General features: G+C 41.2%; 1 protein-coding gene across 1 annotated transcript in view; it reads right to left on the bottom strand.

Annotated features, from left to right (window-relative positions):
• PDIA5 (protein disulfide isomerase family A member 5) overlaps positions 1-20381 on the bottom strand; it is a 96648-nt gene that overhangs the window by 37567 nt on the left and 38700 nt on the right. The window contains 4 exon segments of the mRNA XM_079311026.1: positions 10253-10389; positions 14745-14816; positions 14921-15012; positions 19419-19486. Coding sequence (XP_079167152.1) covers positions 10253-10389; positions 14745-14816; positions 14921-15012; positions 19419-19486 — 369 coding nt within the window.

Raw genomic sequence — 20381 nt, 5'->3', positions numbered from 1 at the left:
AGGTTAACATCAGCCAGAGGCTGCTGCCTCCCAGGGATTCCTGGGAGTCAGGCAGGAAGAGAGATCTCTGCTTTATTTTGCCCTCAGTGTGTGCCCTCTGCTTCTGAGCTCACAGGGGGCTGAGCCAGACTCCTGAAAGCTGCCTTTGAAAAAATATACCCCATCTCCACAGCACAGACTCCAGCACACATCCAAGAACAACTTCAAAGTTAATCATCATCTTTATGTAAAATAAACTAAAACAAAAAATCACATGGCTCCTTATTTTCAATCCAAAGGTGGTTTCAGCTTCTGGCTATTGGAGATTACAGTGCATGTACACACCAAAACTGCAGATCTATACCCTCTCACTCAGGACTCTGCTGCAGCTGATAGAAATCAGCCTTGGGAGATGATGGTGCCTCCTACCATCCCTCTTGGGAGGGAAAAGAAGTGAAGAAAGGTGGATCATCTGGCATTGAGAGATAGGAATTACACTTCCTACACCAGCTCTAAGGAACATGGCCCTGAGTAGGTGTTGAAAATTAATCTTCCCCTATTGAAATGTGAGACAACAGCATGGCTGCCTTAAGGTGAAATTGTTGAGAGTTTATAAAAAATACCAGCAGAAGGTTTCCTTCTCAATCAAGGCAGAATTATCTCACCCCCCCCTTCTCCATTGCCAGGTGAACAACAAAATTTTACCTTGAGGAGAGAAGTTGCACTGCTTTCCCTCACACTATCTTATCCCACTGTGGAAGACTTTATGCTGTGGATTTAGCAATGAAAATGCCAGAGAACACAGGTGAGATGAAAGAGCTTTGAATGTTGAGCACACAAAAACAGCATAACCTGCAAATTATTTCCTAGTATGCAGTTTGTATAAGACATGAGCAAAATGGATGCCATGCAAAGAGATCTTCCTAAGAAAGGTACATCCCAATGAACTCAAGCTCATGGGGCAGGGGGGTTAAAAGGAATGGTGACATTGAATATTACTGTGAAGATACCTGGAAAAGTCAAGTATCAAGAGGAGATACTATGCAGAATGCAGTTTTTGTCCAAAGTCACAGCCTAGTGGCTACCAGCTAAGATCTATTAATCTGTTTAGGAGAAGTGAGCTGGCACAGCTGCCAACCCTAAGCAGTCAGAACCCCAGAAGACACAGCTCCACCATCAGCACAACGTCCTAGTTCCAAGCAATGGATTCATTTATTAGTAACTCAAAAAAACTGCATCACTTGCCAACTCACCATCTGAAAGGGCACAAGGAGCAGACAGGCAGGCAAGCAATCTTTCATCCTAGGTGTCTCTGTTCACTATTTGCCCTCTATGTAAGTTTTCTACCTTTCACAGAGTAAAAGTTGAAGCCATAATGTATTTAGGAAGATAAACCTGACAATGAAAACTCCACTGGTAATGACTCAAGCAGCAGAGGTACTGTACTGCACTTTCAAAATGAGAGCCCTGCACAGTATATTGAGCTTATCCAAGCAAGGAAAATAATTTATTTAAAAAAAAATAAACCTGGAATCTAATTCTTAAAGCTAATTCCTACTGTTACCCCATCATTAGAGGCAAGCAAAGTAAACCTATAAAAATAACTTATGCTTCACTGCTATCAGAACTCATCACAAGAGCATTAAGGGCTTATATGTACACTGGGGTCATGCTTGCCAGGAGGACAGTCACCCAATTCACACACTCATATGTGGATTTTTAATAGCTAATACTACCTAAGTCCTCTAAAAGAGCCCTCTGAACACCTACATAACCTACAACAAATAGCCAGAGAATGAGGCCAGTCTTTCTTCAGCTGTCACCTCTCAGCTGCTCCTAGGTGCTCCAGAGCTGCTCCTATGTAACATGCTGAGTCAGTTGGTGAAGACTCCTTAGGAGAGAGGGAAGGCAATAGTAATGTGAGAAATGAGGCAGCAAATCCCCAAAGAAACTAATGTTCCCTTCACACCACCTGCCACACATTCACATGAAGCTTTTTTTTCTGATTAGTATAGCCTTTGCAAATGTCTTCTTTAATAGAGAAAGTAACTGCTCCCAATTGGAGGTGTGCATACAGCAATGCATTTCTAACAAACCTCTCAAATTTCACAACCCCAAAATATCCACATTTTGTCTCCTTTCCTTCTTTCTTTACTTCTACCCTGCATTCTGCTCAACACCCACGACTGCTACCAAGTTAAGTTATCCAATGCACATGCTGTGTCCCCAGGACAGCATCGTGCCATAGAGCAAAGGGAGCCTGAAGGGAGAGGAGCCCTAAACACCCCAAATTTGCCACTCCCTCTGTTGTACACTGAACCAGATCAAGACAAGGCTCCTCCCTTTTAGTCCTGGCACGAGCTGTAATCAGGTTGGGACTCATCAGCTCCAGCCATGATAATCTTGTCTGAGCTCTGTGCTCACCCAGGGGCAGATGGAGTTTCCTAAACTTGGGGCCAAACGCTGATGTCTGCCACAGGCCAGGGAACAGCTGCCTCCACCACGCCAATCAAGACTCTGCAGTGCTCTTACACCTTCCATATCTCAATTCCTGGAGCAGCTTGCAGTCTGGCCATGACTTGCCAGATAAAACTCCCATAGCAAGGTGAAATGTTATCTTCACTTCACAGGTTGGACACCGAGACAAATATTTAGTGACTTGGGTTGTGACTGTACAAATCAAAGCAAGGCAAAGAACTAAACTTTTACATCTCCAGGCCAAGGCTATTGCTTTTATCACTGGATCATCCTTTTTTATGACCATGTCCTGCTCAAAGAGCACACACTGCTTCAAAGAAACAGTAATCCCATACTGTGTGCTTCAGTATCAGAAGATTGACAAAAAAGAGACAACGGTATCAGTCATTACTGTCTTCACCCCTTCCATTAGGTACCCTATCAAGTTTTACTGCACAAGATAATTACCAGGATTCTTATACTCTTCACATTTCTATTTATATTAAGTACCACTAAAAACCAATATTGATTTTTATCTTTAGATCCTTGAGAAACATGAGTGGTATTGTCATTAAAAGAAAAATCCATGCCAGGTTCTTAATTTTACTGGTTTACTGCCTTTCCAAGAACTTCTGCTTTAATGCATGATTAAATCTCCCTGAAAATAATTTCTGTAATTAGTTTAATGAGACAGGTCACTGCACTGGCAGGTCACTACACTCAACTATTTACACTCCCTAAGATTTTTTTTGTGACATTCAAATACATGTAGTATGAAGCAACATCTTGTAGACTTCCATGCTTTTAAATAATAAAGAACTAGTCTAGGTGTCCCAGACCTCCTCTCCCTGAAGTCAACAGTCAGAACTTGCTCTTTTCAGTGGAAGCAAACTCTGAAGCCAGGAAAGTACCATTTCTGACTGGTTTATGTGCAGAATGTATCTGCTCCAGAAGCCTGCCAGGAATGTTCAGCTGACAAGTACAACCATACAATGCACAGAAAGTTGGCACAATTTATGCTTGTACAGGGAAGCATTTTATCATACATTCCATTAAAAATACACTAAGGCAACATTAAAATTAGGAGCCTGTGGGACAGAGAATCAGGAAACACAATTCTGAAATTGAAGCAAATCTTTTCTCTTCAACAATCTGTCCAGACTCTTAAACAGCAACATTCATCATCGAGTGCCCTTACACAGCAATTCAGTTTTTGGTGATGTGGGCACTGCAACAGCCCACCCTGACATCTGCACTGCTCCAGCAAAATCCCACCAGAGCCAGGCTGCCTGTGACCCACATAACAGTCCAGAAAGTTTGACTTGTTCAAAGCTTTCTCAAAGTACTCTGAAACAAGAACATTTCCCCAGGGTCTGGTATCTGGTATGAACAGGACTGAGCCCACAGCAAACACCCTGACACATAAATGTCTCCCTGTGTATCTTCTATGGCCTAGAACAAGCACCTGCATCATGGGGACAGGCATCTGACCAGACTCCAGATGTACAACCTGCCTTACACACTACAACCTTCCAGTAATCCAGACCTGCCAAGTGCACCAAAACCAGCTTCCCAGTTACCTACTGCCTTAGGTATCCTTTATCCCTCAGGCTCTACATCTGAAGGCAGATGCCAAAGGCTATCCATGTAGCCACTGAACACAATCAAATCACAAATGTCATATATGACAGGGACAAATGAAAATTAAAGGATGTTTCCATCCACATTCACTGCTGCTGGATGTTTGGATAACCCACAAGCCTTTAACCTCTACTGGAATGACTGTGTTGGTTGACATTTAAAAAAAATATCTTTGATTGAATCATAAATTAGCATGGAAAAACTTTATTTATTTATAAATAATTTAATTTCTTTATTTATCACAGGCTGCCAATGTTAGGTTGCTGCTGACCTGTGCTAGAAAGGCCATTTTTTTCAGGCTGCAGAGTAGATTATTCTTCAGCCTTTTCAACTTGTGGCCTTTCTGTTGATGCTGCCAACAGACATCCCAATTAGAGCTCACAGCAACACAGATTGCTTTCAAAAGGAACCAGTGGGGATCTGAAAGGGAGACTTACTTATTTCTAGATGCAAACCATATTTTGAAATAAATAGATTTGATTTTGTGCACACATTTTGGGTTCACTTTGCTTCATATTTAAAGTGAGCAATGGATTCCTATATCCCAATCTCACCACGTGCAGCTGTAAAAAACAAAAAGAGGCCACTGAAACCAGTGATGGTGCACTGGCAGGGACAGAGCCAAGTTCACTACTTGGTTAGAATCTGAGACCTCCTTTCTTGTACTGGGTTAATTGGTTGGGATTCTTAATAATGAGTCCACAAAGTCGCTTAAAACCTTGGGTTTAAATGGACTGGAGGGAGGAGGGAAGGAGGGAAGGGTGTGAAAAGCTGTTTTTCAAAGCCAAATTGATAAAACCACTCCCTGTGCAATTAAAAACCTGAACAGCTGAATAGCTGACTTTGGAAAGCAGCAACTGCATAATTTATTGGGTTGGTTTATAGAGGGAGAGAAAATATCCGAGGACAGGAAAGGAATTTCATGGACATTTCAACAACACATGAAAACTGTGGTGCACTTTATCATTTCAAGGTTTATTTTTGCACTCCCTTCCACTGGGAGGAAGAAAGCAAAGGTCTATTAGGCTGCATTTTTCCTGTTTTCCCTCTTTATCAATGGAGGAAAAACTACAATGACTCCAATATCCTACTAAGGATATTGACATTTTTTCTAACCTTAAGTCCTGCAATCAGCTTATAAAGTCTCTGAAGGAGCCCTGTGAAGAGGACTGGGAAGAAGACAGATTTAACCTGAATTTAAGGTCACGTACAAGGAAGAAATGTTGCAGAAAAATAGTTTAATCCTTTAAAAAGCAAATGCACATTCACACTAACAGTACAGCCTAAGCACTTTTTTTCTCCTCTGTTACCTCTGGCATCAGTACTGTCCCACAACCTTTGCTCTGGCTGATGGGCTATGAGAGAGGGCAAAGCAGCCCCAAGCAAACATCAGGGGTGACTGACTACAACCACCAGCCAGCATCTGTGACTCCTCAGACTGAGCCTGCTGAAGGTACAGGGGGAGGCTACAGCTCACAGCAACCAGGACATCATTCTGCATGAGGCTGCAAGAACAGGTATCCTTTAAAACATTAGCAGTGTCACTTGTGTTAGCAAAACATAATGAAAAGTAACTCCTGTGTGTGAACAGCAGACAATTCCAGAAACTACTTCTGAGTTGACTTGAATTTTAATCCTGGACTTTAAACACCTTTTGGTGGCATTTGAATTGACTTATCAGTGACTTGGTTGGGTTTATTTTGTGACTGAGACGTGAGTTGGAGAAAAATGCTGAGGGAAAATGTAGAAAGGATAAATGTGTAGGGGGTTTATTCCTTCAACAAAACAGAGTCAGAAAAACTGCAATCCTCACTAATTTGGCAAATATTTTGGACAGAATTATCTTAAAAATTGCATTTGACTCAGCAAACAATTTGATGGGGAAACTGAAAACACAAACAGGGCTTTTTTTTGTGATGAAGGGACTCAGGAGCATTTTAAGTCCCAGTGAGTGCCCACGACACTAAAGCATTTAACAACACTTGACTGGCAGCATAACCCATATTTAGAGACATTCAGAACCCAGCTGTCATCTTGGGCATCTAAATAAATCGATCAGCTGTAGGCACAGATATCAAGAAGCACATACAGACATGGAGTCTTTATTCTCATTGCTAACACAAGCTTATCATAGGCAGCAACAGTGCCATTAGTTCTGTTATTTATATAACTTTTGTTGGTGCAATAACTCCTTTGTTATAGACTCAGAAACAGGCCTGCTAACATAACTGCTATCTCATGTTACCAAATACTATCAATCCAAGTAAAAACACCAAATCCTTTGGGAGAGAGGGCCCTTTCTTTGTTCTTTTGTACAGCGCAGGAGAATCCAGTTTTTGGGTACAACAACACATTGAAAAAACACTTCAGATGTCTGCAAGACTCCAGCCTGAGTATATGCAGGACAACACTAAGCTCACTAAGCTCAGAAATCATGAAATTTCAGTAAAATACTTAAGTAAGGAACACAACACTGCACACCCTTCACAGATGGCTGGGGAGGAGAGTGCCTTCAGAGCCTGACTGGCTGGGTCACTGTTTATCTATGCTAAATATTCAGATTTATTGAACATCCTCTTAAGGGCTTTACAAAGGAGTTTCAGAAGGTTAGAAATCTGTGTCCCCAGTGACCTGTGAAAGGAAAGCAGGTTGAACTTACCCTGCCTACTCACCCACATTACCCAGGGCTGGCAGTAACAACCAGCAGCAGCACATCTTCTGTTTAATGGTTGTGATAAATTACTGCACAGAAGGTATGGTGTTTCTGATCCCAAGAGGGGCAAGTTGCATGCTGCAGACCTTCTTGATGTGTTTAAAACACATTAGCTGCTCTCCTTGAACTTACTTATGCTAGGCAGCACTTAAAATGCTGCTTAGTCTTTGACTGGGTTAGTAAGTGCAACTGATTGTAAGTAATTACAGTGTGGTCCTCAGGGATGATCATTAATAGCCACAGGCATGGAGACCCAACTGGCCACATCCATCACAGTGCCTAATGGTGCAGCTCACAGGTATTTTCCTAGGATGTGTTTGGTTTATCTGCAGGGAGCAGATAAAAACCCCACACATCTTTTCATACTACAATCTATTAATACACTGACCATCTGAATATGCAATTAAAGCATCACTGAAATAATTCTCTTCTAGTAAAAGAGCTCCACATGTATGTGTGATGGTTTGGGCTGGGATAGAGTTCATTTTCTTCACAGTAGCTGGTATTGAGCCATGAGTTGGATTTGTACTGGGAACAGTGTCAATAACACAGGGATGTTTTAGCTAGGGATGAGCAGTGCTTACAAAATCCAGACCTCTTCTACCCCTCATCCCATCCCACCAAAAGGAGGCTGGGGGTGCACAAGAAGATGTCAGGAGACAGAGTCAGGACAGCTGACCCCAAATGACCACAGGGATATCCCAGACCATATGGTGTCATCCTTAGCATATAGAACTGGGGAAAGAGGTAGAGGGGGGACATTTGGAGTGATGGAGTCTGTCTTCCCAAGTCAGCATTATGTGTGACAAAGCTCTGCTTTCCAGGGAATGGTCAAGACCTGCCAGTCAATGCAAAGTACTGAACAAATTCCTTGCCTGTACATGGCTTTTGCTTTTCATATTAAACTACCTTTATCCCACAAATCCATGACTTTTCTTGGCTTTACCTTTCAAAATCTCCCCCATCCCACCATGAGCAACTATGTGGGACTGAGCTATGGCTGAGGCTAAACCACAACAGTGTGCCAGAAAAACTCCAAGTCACGTGTATGCTGCGTGGTGACACAGGAGTTTAAGTACTTGCTAATTCCAGGCCAGTGCTGAAATCCCCTTGATTATTCTTAGTTACACAGAAGTATATCCTGTGTTATGAGCCTATTTTATAGATGTTTCAAATATTTTTTTTTTATTAGTACATAATTTTTAGAAAAAAACTTCCTCAGTCTGAGCTACCAAGGTAAAAACAAGTAAGACGCTTGCTGGTTTTACTTCTTTTACTGGAATAATTTATCTCCTAATATTCATAAGGTGACACCATTAGCACATTTAAGAAGTGTTAAGAGAAGAGCTTTTAATCATGGAGATAACTGTTTATGATAGTTGTCTGTCATTAATTAGTTTGCAAGCCTCATACTCTGTGCTGAGGATGCCCAGAGAGGATTCTTACCAACACAGATCTTTTACACATGTACGAGCTGGATTCTGCACGTAGGCACACCATTACTACCTGAATGTAAATAAAATGCCCCAAATATTCGAGCTGCATTTAAAATGGAGTTACTCTGGCAAGAAACACTCCTTACTCCAATTCTGGGCAGCTGGAAAATGTTATCAGAAGATTATGACAGCCCAACTAAGGCATTTGATTTACTTTTAAAACAGCATTTGCCAAAGTACTGCTCTACCTTAGTGCAGAATGTCCCTTAGTACAAAACATACCTGTCTGGAAGCACCCCTACTCTCAAAATAGGTAATGCAATATTGCTACTCCTAAAACTGTGTTACCTGTGTTCTTGAAAATACTAAAAAAGCCACTAAAAGCTGAACAGAATCCTACTGAGATTTAAAACTAACTTGAACTTACTATAAAATTTGATTGCAGTTGTATGTGTTCATCTGTTTTCAACCTGGCTTCCCAAAGGAGTAAGTTTTGCAGGGCCAAGTGTTGATTTCTTCCCCCTTCCTCCTCCTAAATACATGACCATACCCCTTTGCCCTCAAACTCAAAAAAAGGCAAAGCTTTAAAGTACTACTAAATATCTGTGAACATGCTAAGAGAGAGGAGAGCCTTCTCCCATGCCATTGTGCAGAGACAGGGAAAGCAGGGAAATGTAGGAGTTACATTTGTGCTTGGCAGCAGCTGCTCAGCAGGCACACAGCTGCCAAGGAGCAGCAGCCCATGCTGTCACTTGCACACCAGGGTGCAGGGAAATCTGGGAAGGAAGGATTTGGGTAACGAAGGATAACTCCTGAGCAAACCAGCCTCATCAGTTCTGCTGCTTGTGTTTTGGGTTTCAGACCAGGAGCTCATCTCCGGTCCCACTTTCATTAGTACAAATAATTCAGTGACAAAACAGCAGTCAGTCCCCTGCTTCAGTGGACCAAATTCTTAGACATTTCATCAGGCAGAGGAAATTCATTACGGTATGCTTTTCAAATGAGTCTTATGAGCAGACATTCAAAAAAGGCATTTTGGAGCTAAATCCTGCAGGCTTAAAGGGAAGCAGGATTTCAGCCTCTGTGCCAAGACCCTCAGCTGTGAGCACACAGTCTGCCTCCAGAGTCCTAACCTTTAAATCTATGCCCTTGAAAATGAACATCTCACCCAAGTATTGCTGCCAGCACAGCAGCAAGAGGAGACAGAAGCTGTGTGTCACACAGCTGATTCAAGCCTGAACTGTCCATCACAGACACAAACAATTGGAAGAACCAGATATGTAGCAGAAACAAGTTATATCCACAGTGAACTAAGAGGTTAATGCACTCTTCCTCCCAACAGCAAACAGGAGTGCAGTGTGGCTGGAACAGCATCCTGAAGGCAGCCTACCACATTTTATTTGTCAAGCTAAAACCTTAAGGCATGAAAAAGATCAGTTCTGCATTCTCAGAAGAACAGTAAGTAGAATCACCACCAACTCTGCATTAGTTATCAAAAGTCCTGGGGTCTTTCTAAACTTAGGCCTAGTTTTGGCATAGTTCAGTACAATATATAATGACAATCACCCCTTATATTGCCAGAGACACTGCAGCAGAGGAGTGAAAATGCTCAAAAATGACATAACTACAGCCATGGACAAGAACCCAGGAGCTCAGGGTTCTCAAGTTGAGTTAGGTGTTCAATCAACCAGAGTTCTGCTTTGAAAGCAAACAATACTGAAGAGAAGTTGAAAATGGCAAGTCATGCTGTAAAGTGATGGGTACCCAGACTATTTAAGCATCATTACACTCCTCAGTTTTGTTTTGACTCAGCCTACAAAGTGTCCCTCTTCCAGAGGCACATCTTCATCCTAATGTGAAGTCAGCAACTTCACGAACATTTCATGCCCTGTGTATTTAACAATGATCACAAACAAGAAAAGCCTGGATTTTTTAGTTCATGGTTCTGTGAAACTTCCACGGAAAAACATCACTGATTTTGTTAGCAAGCACTTGGCTCAGAGTACAGAAGAGAAAACAAACTCACATGGTGCATGGAACATCACTAGCACAGATGAATGATCCTTTATAAACTTGTCGAAGTCCTCATCGGTCAGGTGATAAACTACATTTTCTTCATCTGCCCAGGGAGTCTCTGGAGCCTGTGGCTGAGGTGCCTGTGGGCTACAAGACAAACACAGCTTAAAGGCAGCTCTCTGGTACTAAGCAGTCATCTTGGCAAGTCAAACTGTAAGGAACCACTTTGTGCAGATGTTCACATGTCTGCCACACCAGCCCTACTGAACAGCTTCCATAATTTTACCCATCCAGAACTCACAGGCACTGAAACACAGATAAACCTGGAGGAGGAACAAAAATATCTGCAAGAAGCTCCTGAGGACAGATCAGCAATGGAAGGGGATGGAGCAAGGAGATAACCAGACTGCTTGGTTATTACATTATAGAAATCAAATGCATTTTCTATTACTCTTTTACCCTCCTCAGCAGGATGCTCCCTTTCTCACAGCATTCCCACTTTGTAGTTCACAGGAGCCATTGCAAATGAAAGAAGAAAGCAGTGAGCAGAAACAGCCAATTTAACCCGTCACCTTGGATACTGACAGCATGATTAGGGCCAGCAGAGAAAGGAGGAGCAGTGTTGGGACCATGAGCCAGCTGCACACACCATTTCCCCAGGAATACATGGTTTTACCCTCAACAGCTGCTGTGAGCCATGGAAGCATCACTATGCCCTCACTCTGCAGTGGGCTTGCAGGCCTAACTCAGCAGAGATACTCAGCTACATGCTTCACCTAAAAGGAGAGTGATGTGTTCTACCAACTTCACTATGATTGTACCTGAGGTCAACTGTCTTTGATGGGGCAGAGCCACAGAGACTGCACAAAGACACAGTGGCAAGTCTGGAAACTGAACTAAGCTCCTCAGGAGCTCATCATCCCAATAAACAATTGGTTTTGGCTTTTTTAATGTATATTAAGGGGAGAATTTGGCAGCTGTGAACTAAACTATGCTAATTAACATTTTATTTATTAAAACAGTGTTCACAGAAAAGACACCCAAACATACGAACATTGGGAGCCAGACTTTGAAGCTATTTTTGTCAACTGCAGTAATGAGTTCAAAACACCCCCCAAAATTCCCCAAATTCTTTGGCAAAGTACAGGTCTGGATGTGACCCCATCTCTGCTGAAAGCAGTTTTACTGTTTTTGATTAAAACATTATTGTGTTAGCTGCCTGGAACAAGGAATGGCAAACAGATGATAACTCGTTTATCCTGCCTTACTCATTTCCAGGCTGAAAGCCTAGTTTGATAAAAAAAGCAGTAGAGATACACAGATTCAAACAGCAAATTCTGTTGATGTACACAATGGGTGTGATCCAAAAACATTAAGCAATCCATGCAGAACTGTGATGCACACCTCTTCTGCTGCTTCTGTGATAAACCAAGAAGCAAACATCAGAGTAAAAGGTCAGAGCTGCACCTGGCCAGGCAGCCCAGAGAGCAATGATCTCCAGGTATCCTGGCAGAGTAAAGGCTTTCCAGCAAACACCATGACACTTAATGGGTTTGGGAGCTGGGTGGAGTAGGCAGAGCATGATGAACATGGACACAGTGCCTACAAAGCACTGGGAGAACATGGTGTTTAGAAGGGCCTGGCATGACCTATTTCAGTCAGGAATTAGTAAAGCAGGGCATGGGATGTTTATTCAAATGGTAAATTCATATTTTAAAATACTGTGCATGCTAATGAGCCTACACAGGAGGTGGTAATAAACACCTCAAGGCCTGTAGAAAGCACCAAGCAAAATTTAAAATGTCACTTAACACTGAGACAAGGCACACCCAACACCTGATTAGGATGACAGAAGTCCAGAAGAGTTATCAAAAGCCAATTCAGTCAAGAGCACAGAACAAGTTCTTGATTTAACGGAGTAGCTGATGCTAAGGAAGGGCCTGAGGGGAATCTATAAAAACAGCAAGACAAATGAAGCAGCTATTGAAGGCAGCAAGAAGCTGCTGGGCTTCCCTACCACTCAGGCTGAGATAGCTGTGTATCAGATTTAACAAAAAAGTGGTATGTACAAGATAGCATCTCTACTGTGTAGAGATTAAGGCTGTATGATGGTTCATCTTTATCATCTCAGGAAAACATCTGAATCTCCATAACAGAGTAGCCAGTGCCTATTATGAAGATAAAGATGAAGTATCTGTGAGACTGAAGCATTAGCACACTTCAGTGTAAGAAAGAAGCACCTCAAGTAAGTACTAAAAAAAAAAAAAAAAAAAAAAAACAAAGAAAACCCCAAAAAAGATGTTGGAGCCCTCCAAACTATTAGTTCTTGTCCTGAGAGAAAAATGCATGGACAATTATTTAAGTAATTCTAACTTTCATTAAGTTATATCACATTCTCCCCCACAAATGAGCCTAAGATCACTCACTTTAAGCACTTTACCAGTAATATTTAGAGGGAAAAAAAAAAAAGAGGAAGAGGGAAAACAGCTGCTTTTCTACAGCATGTACTTATTGTCCACACAAAATGGGTTATTTCTTATGTCTCAATGTCTGTTGGATTTGCTTTCAAGACTCTACAATGACAGCACATGCATGCACAGTATAAAAATGCATTGGCATTCCCTGCTACAGCCCTGGCATGCCCTGGTCCTTGGAGTAACATTTTGTACAAAAGCAACCTTTCAATATTTTAGTATTATGCTATTCTGAAAGCCAGTACACCCTGCAGATATCTCATTGCACTCCTTGGCTTTCCTAAAGCCCTTGCCATACTGTTTTGACTATCTGTACTGCAGATTCCTCAGAATAGTATGGTATTATATATGTAGCATGCTTACCCTATATGTGGTTTTATTAATAATTTATCATAATTTAAGCATCAGTTACTGGCAAAATATCAGTATGCATAACTACTAAATGTGGTTTCCTTAAAAGTTGTACTTATTACACAAAACAGGGGCACAAGGCTACTGCTCAGATCATCTTTTGGGCAACTAATAAGCATGCACTAAGTGAGGACAAACAGCTGTCTTTAGCTCTGGACTGCTGAAGTATCAGCCAAAGTCCACAGTGGCTTGTTAGCAGAGATTATCATTGGAAAGAGCTTGCAGCTGTTCTGCTTTGCTTCCAGTAGCTGTGTTCACTTGCTGTCACAGCACTGATATAAAGGTACTGCATATTGCAGGGATTATCTGGATATTATGTGGGCAGACAGAGGAAAAAAAAAGCCACCCCAAACAGCTAATGTTTCCCATATGGTAGCCAAGAGATAACCACATCCTTGCAGAATTGAAAAGCATAACAAAGTGCAGGTGATGAAGCCATATCCTTGCTCCAAGGGCTGATCACCTCCTTCAAGTTGCTGGAGTTCCCATTTTGATCACTCACATTGGAAGGCTTAATTGACTACACAAACTTAGTGACTCTGGCTGAATTCCTCCTGTTTGAGCCACTGGGCAGTACTGCTTGCAGTGTTTGTAGCTCCTGATGCTAACAGGATGCTGCTCTCACTTCATCTTGTGGGTTCCATATCCTGAAGCACTCAGCCTACTGCTGCTGGAGACCCTGGGCTACCTGCAATCATATGCACATCCCCAGCACAGCTCCACTCTACAGAAAAATACATTTATTCTGAGCCAATTTTGCTAAGCTATACTATTACAACAAATAGCTTGCAACAGTCTGTTCTTTTCTATGTGTTTGTTTCCTCTCATTAGCTTCATTTCAGGATTGTTTCCACGACTGCAGCAAACAAGGGAGAGTTACAAAAAAGACACCATGCTCAAGAGCCTGGGCTCACTGCAAATGGGATTTCTCCATCACCAGATTATCTCAGCTCTCTCCAGCTGCTCCATCAGTTTCACTGACCATGTGAGGAATTGCACCAGTTGAAGAACAGCTATACACACACACTTTTCCTGTGTGTCTCTGAACTGCTGGTCCCATAGGCTCATCCAGCTCCCAAAATGTTTATAACTGCAAATAGCTCTTTAAGTAGAACAAGGTGCTTTCTACACTTTCACATCATGACAGCAAACACAGATGTTGTAAAAATGGGTACCTATCCAGGGTGCCTTGATCCTCAGTTTGTCACTGCAAGACACTTTAAAGGCTTCAGCTAAAGGCTGATGAACCAACAAGAACAGCACATTTGGTATATACATTTTTAATAACACAACAGAAGTCAAACCTTTTGCAAGGTATTAAGTTCAAGCACCCAAGATCACTGGAAATTTAAACTGGCATTTTTAACAAAGCTGAGATTTGTGTATCTGCATTTATTTTAGTCCACAGTCAGCCTCTTATTACAGACAAAATGCAATAGTGAAATGCAAGGCATGCATGCTAAAAACCAAACATTAGTCAATCTCTCTCAGCGGGGTAGTTTTGTTTGCTCTTTTGAGCAGAGGAAAGGAGGGAGAGATGCCTGTTCCTAAACCATTACATTCTGTAAATAATGGAGAGTACATAAAAGGTGGAGTGCATGAAGTTCAGTGCCTTACTTTTTCAGCCACTCTGCGATGTCTGCGGCGGTAGCACCAAAGTTCTCAAAGTTGAACAGGAATTTTCCTTTCCTGTTAAAGCAACAAAACAAGGTTCAGTCCTTGCCCCAAAAGATAAAAACACACAACTATATAAGAGTGCGTGATTTCTAAAATAATAGCAAAATATAACCGACTCAAAATAGCAGATTGTAGGATATCCCCGGACATTGAATTCCTCCTTTATCCTTTCAAATTCAGCAGAGTAAACATTCATCCCCGCAAGAACCTGGAAAAACAGAGCATAATCTTACTGATTCTGATACAATACAGAAGGAACATCACACCATTTGATTGAAGATTTAAGTAAAACCCACTTCAATCTGGGCAGATTCTGATTTCATTCATATAGCTGTCAAGCAAGGGGCTCTCTGTAAAAGGCACTGAAGCTTTTCTGATTTTGTGCAAGGGGGAACAGAACAATACTTGAGTTTAATCCAGAGAAAACTCACACCAGTCACTGTATCACCTCCTCATTGCTATGGAAGCATCTCTGCTTCTGTTTATTTGCCCACTAACAACTTACTAAAGGGAATCTCTCTCAATTGCAGCACTTGTGCTGTTTTTGCATATTTGGATTTTAAGCTACAACTAGATTTTTTTATTCCTCTTCAAGTAGGAAAAAAGAGAGTTCTTAGTTAAAACATTAAACAGGACACTAGAAATTCTATGGTCAGCTCTCTAGTTTTCAGTCCAGCAATGAATTTGTCTATGTCTAACCAACTTATCAATATCTAACCAACCACAAGCACTGCCATTATCCCAGTTCAAAAATGCACTTACTGAATGGCAAGGTGAAATCAGCATGACTTTGATGTGAAAATAAAACGTGCCCTATTTCCATGAGCTCAGGAAATAGCACATGGCATTTATATGCTTTAAATACGTTAACTTAGGTAGGGCAGAGTATAATGAGAGTTAAGAATTAACCTTGTCCTACAGTCTTCAAAAGAGAGGCACAGAAGCACAGTAGCTTTTCAGACTGGCACATAAAACAAAAACTCTCACCTTTCCTCTGTCCCAACCTGTCCTCCATCTCAAGAGTCCTTAAGCTTCAGGTTCAGGGCTCCTGTGACTGTGCCCTGTCCAAATGTCTTCCAAATATTTCTGATATGAAAACTGGAAGATGGGATTGATTCCAAGTTTTTGTGGGTGTGCAATTCACACAGAGGTCATTCTGCTGTCAAACTTGGACCCAGCAAGTTGCTGAGATACCACTTCCTGATTAACTTAGTTTAATGGCATTGATGGCTTAAATCATTTTAACAGCAGGGTCTTAATTCAACCTCCTCCTCCTTCACTCTCCAAAAACAGGATTTTCTCCTTCTAGCTGAAATACCACATCAGAATTTAATACCACGTTCCTGACTGCAGCAAACTGCACAGTCCAACCAAATGTGCTCAGAGCCAGCATGAAATAAATCTTAAAGCAGAAAATCCCCATTTGAAGGTCAACTGTTCCTAAGAATGTGCTGGAAAGTCACAAAAAGATACTTTGTTTTCTCTTCCTTATCCTAAGAAAGGATAAATTGAACAGAGGAGAGTACAGAAGTGAGGTTTATATTTGCTGGCCTAATCTTCCACTCTGAATTTTCCTTGTAGCTCAAACAACCAGATTGACTTAATTCACATGAGATTACCTAGACTCAATTCTCCCCTCTCCTTATTCTCCATGACACTACCTAAAGGCAGGTAAAGGCAATAGGATCAAGATAGAATGGTTGCTTTTCAAAAGCAAGAACCAGTTTTGTTAACTAATTCCTTAATTAACACCAGCCTACCAGATTCCACATTTGCTGTGAACTTTCAGAGTATTTCCTAGGATTTAAATGGGCATTCCTGGCCATGTTAGACAATTTCACAATGTCCATCTAATGGTGATTGATAAAAGTCAATAACTTGGATTCATTCTGCTGCTCATGACATTATATGAAGCGTATTTAGCAAAAAGCTTATTACAATGGGATTTGTTTTAATGACAAGAGTAACAGCTTTAGCTGGCCAATAATCACAGATTTATGAAATTTCAGGCTGCCAGAGACCATCAAAATACACCTACTGCCCAAAGTCAGTAGCCTCCTGCCAGTCATTTGGCAAATTTGCTTTTAGCAAACGACTGAGTGACCCCAATTTCAATTTAGGTCCATTACCTCTTGTAATAGCCATTGCAGAAACAAAGATCAGTTTATTCCTTTCACCTCTGCAGTGACACTTGATATATTTCAACACTTATCTGCTCTCCAACAAGCTACCTATAATCTAAACCAACTCTGAAGCTTTCCTAGCTGCCCAAGAATTTGGAGCTTCTGACTATTCCTGTTTAGTTGTGACCCCCTACCTTGATTCTCAGTTTTCTTGATGGGACTTCTCCAAAACTGGTACTTTATAGAACCAAAAAATTTCAAAAGGGAAAAAACAAATAAACAAACAAACAAAAAAACCCCCAAAAAACCCAAACCAACAAGCACTGAAAGAGGAAAGCACTTCAGCATATTTTGAAGTTGGTCTTTACTGAGTAGAACATTCTGGCACACTCACAAAGTTTGTGGGCATTAGGGAGATGATGAATGGTTTGCTAATATCCAGTTTCCCCCCTGCTCTGGGGCCATAGTTATAATCACTCATCAGAGCCCAGCCAACCCTCTAAACCACAGGAATCTTTCCTGCCAAGGATAAAATAAGTCCACTTTTGATTTGGAGCACTTTTTGCCTTCTTCACTGGGTGCAATGGAATTGTAAGATATAACCATAATATAAACTAAAAATGCCACCTGCCTTCCCCTCAGTAATAGCACTGGGACAAGAAACAACCAGTCCCAAGGGAACACAGTGACAGGCACAGTTCACCCTTTCACATCTATGACCTCTTCAATAGGCAATACTATACTTAATTTTCCTGCTCTAGAACAGCAATAATCACTTTTGAGCCTGGCACAGCTAATAATGACAGGTCAGATTAAAAGGCCAAACTTTCAGCTCATCCAAACCACTCAAACTTTGCAGTGAAGTCTGATCTGGAGGTCAACATCACTCCAAGGCACTCCATGAATAATTTCTGATGGGTACAGCACAGTGAACTTTAAAAATGGCGAGCTGTGTATACATCCCACTCAGGAAGCTAATTGGGTCAAATTTTGACAACCAGACTGATTTTTTGTGAAAAGCATGGGTGGCAGTGGCATAACTGGACTTTCCTCTGAACTGATCCTCCACTACAACACTCCAGTGCAAAAAACTGTGTCTCAGCCCTGTCACTCAGCTGTGCAGGATTAGCCCGGATCTGCAGAAATTATTTCCAAGTGAGGAAGGAAATACTCAAACCAGAATAGATCTAGAGTTTAAATTCTTTGGTCTGAATTCAATAAATGCACATGGACAAGGAAGGGATAACTGCAGAAGGACAGAGTGCTCTGCAGCATGCCTTCTCTCTGGCACAGTCTCTATAGGTTATGCGTTACATGCCTAATCCCTCTCACCCCCACCCCACAATGTGCTCCCATGCAGGGCAGCAGTGCTCCCCAAAGGCTGCATGCTCCTCTGAGGGGAGCTGGCCTTACACTGCTGCCTGGCTGGACAAAAACACCCTTGAAAATATCTTTTAAGGCTTGTGCCATGTCCTAAATAAATAATAGAATAACTCTCACTCATTTCAGCCCTAAGCAAACAAGGATTTAGAGAAAACATTTCTGAAAACAACTAGTTTGGAGAATGTGAGGCAGTCTGACAGCACTCAATGGTCATGAGAAGGAATGGCCAGTGCTGCCCTGGCAATGAACTGCAGTGCTTCATCTTTTCCTCACAAGGAAACCTGTAAACACAACAGTGAATGATCCAACAGGTAGGATCAGACCAAATCCTGCTAGAGCCATGAAACAACAATCCTGTTTCTTTGTCCTTTATGTACTACTGGCATCATATAAATCGTACATTAAGCACATTATAAAACCTCAACCAGACAAGTGCCTTTGACTTGCTTACAGAGATCAATACACCTTATAGGTACAAAGGGTAACTTAATTATTGTGAATGCTGTGCTCTATTAGAGCCAAAATCAACTTTCATACCAATGTGGCATCAATGCTAACTTTGACAAAGCTATAGTTAAATATAAGATTCTACTAATGTTGAGTGGCTGGACCAGAGGGTGACCAGTAGCTTATGGGAGGGGGATTTCCCTCCCATAACACTGTGATTATCCACTGAAAAAGTGTGTTAATAACTGCAATAAGGGCATCCATCCCTGACCCTGCTATGAAATACCAGGCCAAAGAGCTGATCAAACCCATTAAGGCAAACTTTCTTTTCTTTACTGAAATGAGCCCCAAAGGTCAACAAACTCACAAATTAGAGACTAAATGTAAATCCATATAGTGTCAGAGTATCTCCATGTAAAAACCTGCAGTGGATCTAAAGGGCAATGGAGTTCACATCTCATTGTCTAAAGTTTTAGAAGAACAAAAATCAACAGAGAATCCTGAAGAGATCTGGAACAAAGAAATTTATTTCTGTTTTGTTTCAACTTGCTTAAAAATTGATAATTTTGATTTTGATAAATATTTGTCAGTTTAAAATACTTTAAAAAAAAGTGTTAACATGATTTTTGAAATGTCATATAAATCTTATTGTCTCACTTACATATTTACCCTTGAGCTCTGTGGCTGCCTGCTGATAAGATGGCATCATTCTCTTACAAACACCACACCCTGATAAAAAACAAATTGTGTAAGTAACAGGCCAACAACTCTATTCAGCCTCTTCTACAGTATCTATGTTCCAAAGCATATGAAGTAATATTTATATTTTAAAATTTAAACAAAAGTTCTTTATCAGCTTCACTGTATCATTATTCAATTAATAGTTTCTAAGGATGTTACTTGTTACAAGCCTCTGTTTTTGCACATTTTTCATGCTCTTCATTTTCATATTCATTTCTCATCCTAGTATGAAGAGAGTAAAACCATATTATATTCCTCAGGCTCTAAACTGAGCCCAGAGGGGAATACAAGATGAAACACACATATCAGAAGTCAACAGAAGATGTCATAATTTTGAACTCAAAACAAAAAGTTTTGTGCATTTCTGGTCTTTGAAGGGACAGGGGGAGGTACTTCAGATTCATCCCAGCTTAACAAGGCTTTGAAATTAATTTGAGATGCATTTCTTAAACACATTACACAGACAGTGCTCTGTTAATTGAGCAGACATAGCTCAGAATCAACAGCCCTTGTAAGATACAATAATGTGCTGTGGAAAAGACAGAGTGAGTGAGGAAGACCACCAATGTGCAGTTGGAGTGTGCTGAGAGCTGTTTGATGATGCTCTGCAGTGCTAAGGAGATTAGCAGTAAATCACCTTGAAAACAGCAGCTTTCACCCCTGCCAAGTAAAATCTGTGCATTCAGATGGGAAGGGGTGGGAGTGCAGACAGCATGGAAGAAAGGTAGCTGGAGCCAAGCACTCCAGATACTTATTGTGGAAACTCTCAGTCCACCATAGCACAGTAGTCAACACTTCTGTTCTGGTTAACAGAGAGTTTTGAAAATATCTTCCAGAAAGGAGGAACAGATTTCTGTAGCCACTTATTTAGGATCACATCAGC

Source organism: Erithacus rubecula (assembly GCF_903797595.1).
Source record: "Erithacus rubecula genome assembly, chromosome: 8".
In the NCBI taxonomy this organism is placed as follows: domain Eukaryota; kingdom Metazoa; phylum Chordata; class Aves; order Passeriformes; family Muscicapidae; genus Erithacus; species Erithacus rubecula.
Note: the sequence above shows the minus strand (reverse complement) of the source record. Positions and strands in the feature narration are given on the sequence as shown.